This window comes from Trifolium pratense, linkage group LG2 (genome assembly GCF_020283565.1).
Source record: "Trifolium pratense cultivar HEN17-A07 linkage group LG2, ARS_RC_1.1, whole genome shotgun sequence".
NCBI classification, from domain to species: Eukaryota; Viridiplantae; Streptophyta; class Magnoliopsida; order Fabales; family Fabaceae; genus Trifolium; species Trifolium pratense.
This window is the reverse complement of record NC_060060.1, coordinates 23,460,409-23,470,370: the sequence shown is the minus strand read 5'-3', so window position 1 is coordinate 23,470,370 and position 9,962 is coordinate 23,460,409. Positions and strand designations below refer to the sequence as shown.

Below are 9,962 nucleotides of genomic sequence, written 5' to 3'. Positions count from 1 at the left end.
TTGGGTGGTATAAAAGAAAGGTGGGGTCGGGAGAGAAATCATCTCTCACCAATATATTCAAGAATGACTTGAGACTCACAGATTGGTATTCCTTTGTAAAAGAGAATTGGAACCTTTTTATGGACAGGATTGTACTTTAAAAGAAAATCACTTTTGTTTCACAAATCTTCCTCAACGTATTTGTAAGGTATGCCCTTAAGCTTAAGGGCTAGTTCAACCTTAGTGCAGTAAGAGCTTGCCTAATATCCCAACAACACAACTTCACTAGTTTCCTCATCCATTTTCTATGATTTTTTTTCTTTTCAAAAGTGCTATGATGAATTTTTTCTCTCTAATTTATGTGGGTTTTATAGGTCAAGCAATTTTTATTTTTAAAATGTGCTGTTCTTTTGACACAATTTTTATAATGTGTAGTTGATAATTATTTTTTCTAGGCTTAAATGCAGTTTTACCTTCCTTTTTTGATAAAATCGAAATTTTATCCTCCCTGTTTTAAAATGCGGACTTTTACCCCCTGTTTTATAATTTTTTAGATTTTGTCCTCCCCTAAAATTCTGCTTTCGAGTCTCAACTTCAAAGCTTTGCACATAACTCAATTTAGATCAATAATTCACCAAATTGATACCGAAATGACCATAATCGAGTTAGATTTCCACATAATCAAACCCCACTAAATTTGGAGTTACAGAGAGAGATTAATTACCGTTTTAGTGAAGGTATGTCTCCCATAATTTTGCACAAAATCTGCTTTCGAGTAACAACTTCAAAGCTTCGCAGACAACTCAATTTAGATCAATAATTCATCAAACGGATACCGAAATGACCGTAATCGAATTACCTTTACACAGAATCAAATCCCACTAAATTTGGAGTTACAAAGAGAGATTAATTAGCGTTTTAGTGAAGGTATGTCACCCAAAATTCTGCACAAAATCTGCTTTCGAGTCACAACTTCAAAGCTTCGAACACAATTCAATTTGGATCAATAATTCACCAAATGGATACCGAAATGACCGTAATCGAGTTAGTTTTCCACTGAATCAAACCCCACTAAATTTGGAGTTACAAAGAGAGATTAATTACCGTTTTAGTGAAGGTCTGTCCAATTACTAATTTTGCAGAAATCTACTTCCGATCTTCAAATTCAACATCGTCTACCAAACACATCGTAAATCCAAATTCGACGAAATTGAAATTAAAACAAGGGTAATTTTGTTAGCTTTCCAGACATGTAAATACTATTAAAAAATGAGCTACAGAGTGAGAGACATGACAAAAATACCAGTAATAGTTCCATACAATAATTAATTTGGACAGACCTTCACTAAAATGATACCAATTAATTTGGTCATTTCGGTACCAATTTGGTGAATTATTGATCCAAATTGAATTCTGTGCGAAACTTTGAAATTGAGACTCGAAAGCAGATTTTGTGCAGAATTTTGGTGGGGGGCAAAATCCAAAAAATTATAAAATAGGAGGGGTAACAGTCTGCATTTTAAAACGGGGGGTAAAATTCCAATTTAATCAAAATAGAGGGCAAAACTGCATTTAAGTTTTTTTTTTCTAATATTGTGTAGCTGGCAATCTACGTGAATATATAGTCAAATGATATACAAGTTATCGGATAGCATCTCTATTTTTTATTTGCAATTTTGGTTTCCTATATCTAAATCTAAAAACATAGTCTTATATTTAAAATTTGAGTGGATATAGCGCAACAGATACTAAGTTTGGAATAGGAACGTGTCTGTTACCAACCATTAGTCGGTTCAGTGGTGATTGACGCTGAACTTGGCAGGGAGGACCACGGTTCGATCCCCCACAACTGCGATCGGGAGGGGGCTGAAACCACTTGATGTCAGAACTGACCCCCAAATCAGATAAAACTGGTGGTGAAAAACCAAAAAAAGGAATGTGTCTGCGGAACAATCGTGGACAGCTCGTTAGAGCAAAAACTCACCCATATTATATTGGCCTTATTTGCTTAGCTTCATTCTCATTTTGAAACTCACCCATATTGCAGTCAAATTTCTATTCCATAGACATTTGATTTGAGGTCATCACATATTTCCTCAAGTTACAAAAACTTTAAAAGTACATCACTAACATCAACTAAAAAAAAAAAATTCTACATGCTAATGTAAAATTGAACACAAAATTTAAAGTTAAAAAAGTGAGAATTACTAGTTCTCACTTCCTACAATAGAAGCTAGCTAGAAAAAACAAGTGCTTCTAAATTCTAATTATGTATAAATAAAAAGATCCTAATTAAGTGTAACACTTGGTTGTTGTAGAATAATAACTAGAGGGAACATCACAAGGACAAAATGAAGTATCCCAAAGCAAATTTGACTTCCATGCATCACCAATATTGAAATGCATCAATTCTTGTTCATCATCAATACGAGGCACATTCACATTCACATTATAAGGTACCTTTACCAATGCATTATTATTTTCATAATTGTTACCATATGGTAATGAGTAGTACTCACTAAATTGCTCTTGCAACCCACCATTCATGAAATTTGTAGTTGTAACCTCATCACCAAACGTTGAGGATGACATGTTCAACAACATTGATGAAACATCTAATGTAGATTTGGAGATAAAATTATTGTTATCAGATGTTTGTAGTTGAGATGGTGATGAGAATATCATGCTTGCATTAAGATCTTCATTTGATGATATTGGTAATAAGTTATCAAAGGCTTTGTGGAGTAATGGATTAATATTGGATTTGTAAGGGGTAACATCAAAATTTTGGTTATCATTGTTGTTAGGGCAAAAGTTGTCGGCTAAGGTAGTTTTCTTTGTCAATAACATGTTGTTAGAACAAAATTGAGTGATTTCTTGATTTTTAGTTAGTATATTAGAGGTTCTTGTTTCAGAAAGGGAAGAAACCCAAGATTGAGACAAAGCTCTTTGAGCTGTAGAATTGGTTTTCTTGAATATTCTGCAGATAGCCCATGATTCCTACATGTCAAAAAACAAACATGTTAATTAAGATGTTCATTAATCTTAGGTATCAGGCTATACATAATTTTTTTTTTAACTACTACAACAAAACTAAAATAACTAATCATTTTCTTAAGAAATGTGCATTAATCTAAAAAGACACTTTTATAATGAGATAGAGGAAGTATGCATGCATGCTATGGATGTTGAAGTCGCATGAGTCACATTTGATTGCGATTCCCCACAATATCATGTATCGCAACACGACTGCTACCCCATTTGAAACAAATTTGGAGAAAGCATGCGGTTTCACACGTTTTGAATCTCGACCGTCAATTTATGATCGGATGTCTCAAACTAAAGATCTCATCTGTCAGATCGTGCTCGGACGGTTCAGATGCATTACTGCATCATGCAGTAACTGCACCAAATCCAAATCCAAATCCATTTGAAACAACACTCAAAACCAACAACTTTGCTAAGATAATGATAAATTTTGAACAAGTTTTACTCACATTAGCAGGAATGGTTTTCTCCAAGTACTTCTTAGGTGAAAGTGGATCAGTGAGAGAAGGTAGCCTAAACTCATGCATCATCCAATCAGTTTTGATTCCTTTAGCAGCTCTTCCTTTGTAAAAGACTAATGATTTCTTAAGGCCAATGCACTTTGAACCTTCTGAGGAATAGATAGGTCTATCAGTACCTGTAGCTTTCCAGAATCCAGCTCCAGTTACCCTATTAGGCCTTGCACTGTTTCTGTATTTTCTGTCTCTTGGACAGTAGAAATACCACTCTTTCTCTCCTGTACTAGCAAACTCTGCACACATAAAATCATAAAAACATATTGCATTAGACAAAAGAAAATAATATTTAAATACTTCTAGCTAGCTAAACTAGTCAAGCATCTACTTGATATACTTAACATGTATCTCGACCATTTTATTGTCTCCAATTACATATTTTATTCAATGAACCTAGAAAATTATATTTTGCTTATATTCAAAATAAGAGTAGTAATTCCTTGTGATACTGATTAAGATCGAGTTTATGAAAACAACTTATTCCTGTAAGCTCTACATTATAACTTATGAAAATAACTATCTTCTATTTTTATTTTTATAAAAGCTAGAGACATGCAAAACATCAAGATATCGGATAAAATCTCAACTAGGTTAACACTTTAACTATTACCAATTCTCTACAACATGCGGTTTATACGAAAACAGTTTGACTTATTTTATCTATTGTTATAAACATAATATCTTACACATAAGGGCATATAACATGATAAAAATCGTATAGCGCTTAATTAGGTTGTTTATCCAAACAGGGTTTGAAAAAAGTGCTTATATGTGAAGAACCAAGGGAGATATATATGTGTCTTACTTGGAAGATCCCAAGGATCATATTTATAGATATCAAGCTGTTTGATGAGCTCAATAGAAAGAGGCCTTTGTTGAACCTTTCTCTTTAGGTAAAAACCAACAAGCTCTTCATCAGTTGGATGAAACCTAAACCCTGGTAACATAACTTCATCAAGTTTTTCACCATCATTTTTTTCTTCCATATTTCAAACCTAGCTATTTTTTCTTTCTACAAAAAATAAAACCTAACTAAACTAACTCTCTTTAGGAATCTTTTTAGCCAAACCTAGTAAGAAGAAAAAACAAGGCTAAAAAACAAGGTAGAGAAGTGGAAGCTGTTTTGAAAAACAAGAAGAACCACTACCCTAGAAGTGCATGAAAGATATGAGAAGTTTTTGAAAAGATGGAAGAAAATGAAGGGTTAAGTGAGAGTGAAGTTTTAGAGTTAATTTGAAGTGATTATATGGTTCCTGATAAGGGGTATGGTACCGAAGGATCAGCCACCTTTTCTGGTGACTTTTAAAGCATTGTGTGTTTTGCGAGGATTGCTTAGATTTGGTTTATGACAACAAGCAAAGGGCAATTTGTCTTAATTAAAAATGAACAATTACCAAGAAATATATGTATAGTTAAAGCCACTTACTATTCAAGTCAATAAGAGATCACTATACTAGCTAGATTATTCATAAGTTCTTTTTTTAGTATGAAAAAAACTAGTAGTCCAACTTAGAATACATATAGTAGTTTATAAAGAGACACGTTCACCTTATAAATCGATTTTGTAAGAATACGTTATGTTATAATTAAAAGCATAATGTGGCCGCTATCAGAAAACTATTCATTTAGGCCACTAACTATTTATTTACAGCATAAATAGCATATGTAAAGATATTGCTTAAATGAAGTTATACCGAGTAACGCTCGTTATTTTAAAAGTCAATCGATTTTGTAATGATGTGTTACCTAATATAAAAATTAATATATATAGCTAACTGAAACTATTTAAAAGACCAATCTTTCATAAAGATCACCAAAAATATATATCCCTTAGGCTACACTAAATATGATAGTACAATATCTTTTATTTATTTATTTATTAAATTAAATTTAAATGACTTGGGTCTTAGTCAGATATACTCATTATATTAGAGTTAGAAAAAACCTAAAAATTCAAAGAACAAATAAAATCATCACATCAACAACAAAATTCAAATTTAATTAAATGAGTTGAATCTTTACCACTTGTAACATTTTTTAAATGTTGATTTGTCTATGAGACTATGACCTTAATGGTGGAATCTCAATAAAATGCCTAATTTATAGTAGGTTTGGGGATTATGATCATATAGTATTTAATAACCCTTTAAACACATTAATGTCATGAAAGTTTTGGTCTATATCCATTACTACAAGTCAATACACTAGATCAAAGTTCCATGTAATTAATACAATATAAAATGTTTGAAACTTTGAAATAACATTTGGAAACGTGGTAGTGAGCCAGATTCCAAAACAGCTCAAATTTATAATTCAACTGCAAATTCCACTGTGACACATTTAGGATTATATTATTGTAAGCTTCTTGGAATCATAAAATCCAGTTTCTATTCCATTCTCACAGCTTCTATTCTACTGATTTTACCAGGTTTGAATCAGTAGTAATAATATTATTAATTAATCTAATAAAATTTCAAATAAAAACAAGCAAGCGTGTGTACTAAGTCTAAAATATATGCATGCATGAGGGGACCGCTTTGCCCTTTTAGGAACATTGTGTTTGTGTCCAAATTTTAATCTTGAAAAGCCAATTTAGCTATTTCTTTTTTTACTACTATCAATGTGTCAAACATGAGAGTTAGGTAAAACTTATTTTCAATGTGGTGTTTCACTATACTTGAAGTTGTTTTCTTTGAAATTTTTTCAGAGTAGGATTGTAATAAACTTAACATAGGCAATTTACCCTTATATGCACGTTAAGTAGGCAATTTAGATGTTATACTACAATATATAGAGTCGGATAAGGATCAAGCGATCCAAGTAAGAACTTTAGATCCCAAATTTTAGGCTAAAAAAAATTATTTAGTTATAAACATAAAATATGACTGTGTTAATTTAAATGCACGTTAAGTAGGGGGTCGTGGTACGTGAATTTGTCCGTGTTGGCGGTCGATTCATTAACCGTTTTATACCTCACAAATGCTCATACATCTATTTTTTTGCTATCTGGTTTCGCGCCCGTACGCGGGTTCGCTGGATAGTGCTCGATGTGACTGTGTTTGCTTTGGTTTATTACCTCAAAAGTGTTGGTTCTAAAACCACTTGTAGTTGGATTTTATTGTCTTATCTTTATTTTGCTACATTTTTGTGTGGTTGACTGAGTCAGGTTGATGTCCCCCCAGTATTTTTGTAATATCTTTTTTAGGCAAAATTACATCAAGGGTCCTTTATCTTATTTATTTGTAACACTTTGGTCATTTATCTTTTATTTGTAACATATAGGTCTTTTATCTTGTATATTTGTAACACTTCGATCCTTTTTTTTTCATTTTTTATTAAAAAAATATTGATGTGTAATTCTATTTTTTTTTTTACAAAAAGATAATTCTATTTTTTCAAAATCTATTTTTATTAAAAAAAATTAACAAATTAAAAAAAAAAAAAAAGAAGATCTTCATCATCTCCATCATGTTCTTTTGAATCTTCATCTCTAATTTTCAAAGCATTTCTTTTCCTCTCCATTTAATATAGATCTATGTGTTATGTCTTCTAAACTAAAAAATCTCCAAATTATCATTAAACCTATAAATGATTTGTCAACAAATTTGGGATTTTTAAGGAAAAAAAAATCTGGAAATTAATTCCATAAATTTTCAAAAGGAAACAGAGCAATCCTTGGTCAATCATCTTGCTTCTACATGTATATCATATCACTTCCAGATCCAAATGCCCTAAAAAATACTAATGTTTAAAGTCAATTTCCAATCTTAACAATTTTTAGGGTTAATGATATATTTAGGGATTTTTGAGTTTAGATGAACATAATATATAGATCTATATTATATGGAGGTGTATTGAGTTTCTTATTTTTTTTTTTATATAAGGAAGAATACGAAGATGATGAAGATCTTCATCTTTTTTTAAATTTTTTTATTTTTTTAATAGAAATATTTTTAAAAAATAAAATTATCTGATGTGGCAAGCCACATCAACATTTTTTTAATAAAAAATGAGAAAAATGACTGAAATGTTACAAATATATAAAATAAATGACTTATATGTTACAAATAAAATATAAATAACCAAAGTATTACAAATAAATAAGATAAAAGACTACTGATGTAATTTTGCCTATCTTTTATTTTATGTTTAATGGATTTTGGACAGGGTATAGGGTTTCCTCTGAAAAGTAGTCATATTTTAACAAGATTATTATGTTAAGTTGTTATTCATTTCTTAACTATGATGATGATGTGATAAGTACACATGGAGCTGATGTACGACTTAAATTTTCTTCTTCTTCTTCTTCTCTCTCTCCCCCCTAATTAACTTACTATAATCTTTCTCTTAATCATATTTTCTCTCTTCATTATATTATTATATACTCTTTAATGAAGAGTGAGAGTCAGATTAAGAGAGTTAGGAGAAGAAAAAAAAAGAATTCAAACTCTGATTAACCAACTTATGTGTACTCCAACAATAGCGAGTTTCAATCCAGGTTTAGTCTAATGGTAAATGATTTGGGTAATATGCATGAGATCTTAGATTCGATCATCATTAACAACAACATTGTAAACAAAAAAAAATAGTGATCAGTTTCAAATAATTTTATGGAAGAGTCAAAATAAATAAGTAAATAAAAATGTATAAAGAAAAAAGATCAAGTGATCGATTATGTAGGAAGTAAAAACGTGGTTGAAATTATAGATTTTGTATTTTGAGATTTTAATTTATTTATTTCACAATAAAATGTAAAGGAATTGCAAAAATAGCACTTTTAAACTTGAAACTTTCTCCTCATTCAAAACATAGTTAAATTATATACTCTGCCCCGATCTAGTCAGCAAGTAGCTCCACCACGGTCCTATGAAAAACTAATAATTAAATTTTATTATACTAAAATTTTAATTCTACCCCACATTTAAAATATTTATTTTTACCTCTTACTTGCCATAGTGTTATTTGGTATGGTTCTTGTTATTCAACTGGTTGACATATTTGGCAAAGCAAAAAAAAAAAAAAGGAAAAAATATAGATAGTAGCATTAATTAGGTATATGTCTCGACTCTTGAAGGAGGATCATAACTCATTGATAGGATATAATTAGAGTCGCAGTAGAGTAAATATTGTATAGAACAATATAAAATGTAAATATTTAATTTGTTTTTTTTTATGGAAGATAAATATTTAATTTATTAGGTATATTTTTGCCTTATATCATATTTATCGCTCACCATGTACAATATAAATATAATAATGTGAAGTTTAAAGAAATGTATTTTTTGGATGTAAATATATGTAGAGGAGAAAGTGGCAGAGAGAGAAAAGTGTGTGTTGTGAGTGAGAGAGAGAGATAGGTCAAAGATATGATAAAGAAAGGAGAAATACGACAGAGGAGTGTGAAATATGAGAGAGGGAGAGAGAGGTATAGAGGAGAGGTGATAGAAGGATATAGATTTCTTGCCGTTAAATAGTGACATGTGAATTGAATCAAATCAATACATTTTAGTGTTAAATTTGTATCATTTAATCTCAATGAAATAACACATAATACACTGACATGAGTGCACCATTTCTCTGCATGAAATCTATATCAGACATTGAAAGATAACATATTGAAAGATAACATGAGAGAGAATATTTATTTATTGTTGAAAGGATGATTTGGTATTTTAGTTAGCTTTTGCTTGAGATAAAAAGTCATACAATCAATTTAATAAGGAATGCACATAAGTTTTTGCTATTATAAGGGTATCTTTACAGTGAAATATTTCCCCAAGTCTTCCACTATGCACAAGTCATAAATATTAATATAACGAATACGAATTTTATAAAATCCACACGTTATAAATAATATATTTGATAACTATCATCTAAGTTACACTTACGAGATCAATATACCCTTGCATTATTAATTGTTTTACACTTGTACTGAATACTAATACAGTGAGATTAAGTGGACCAATGAAAAATGATACATCCACCTTCACACAATTAGTGACACATTTGGACAATATATAAAATATATTTGTCCCAAAGACATTTCAAATGCAATTTTGGATGAGACTTTTCTTATTCTTAAATATGCCATTTTTAGTTATAGCCATTTCAACGTTGAAATTTATAGACGGGTAACATGCTGAATCAGACCAAACAAAATTATTATTTCTACCAAAAAAAAAAAAAATTATTATAACGAGGCCTAAAAAATAAATTTGAAACGGTTTTACCTATTTTAATTCATTAAGGATCTTAATAAGATCCTCATTCAAGAGTCGAGACACACACACCTATTAATACTACAATCTAGATTTTCTCCATTTTTTTTCTTTGCCAAATATGTCTACTGGTTGGATAACAAAACCGTACCATTGATTGAATGAAAAATGTTGATGAAGTCAAATGACAAACTTGGGACTC

At 30.5% G+C, this 9,962-nt stretch overlaps 1 protein-coding gene across 1 annotated transcript; it reads right to left on the bottom strand.

Moving 5' to 3' along the window:
* Positions 1-2,154: 2,154 nt before the first annotated feature.
* Positions 2,155-4,897, bottom strand: LOC123909042 (protein FEZ-like). The gene is made up of 3 exons (XM_045959824.1): positions 4,348-4,897; positions 3,477-3,778; positions 2,155-2,979 (listed from the first exon to the last, which is right to left on the bottom strand). Exons 1-3 carry the CDS (start codon positions 4,526-4,528, stop codon positions 2,272-2,274), a joined length of 1,191 nt encoding a protein of 396 aa, XP_045815780.1. The 5' UTR covers positions 4,529-4,897; the 3' UTR covers positions 2,155-2,271.
* Between the last annotated feature and the right edge of the window lie 5,065 nt (positions 4,898-9,962).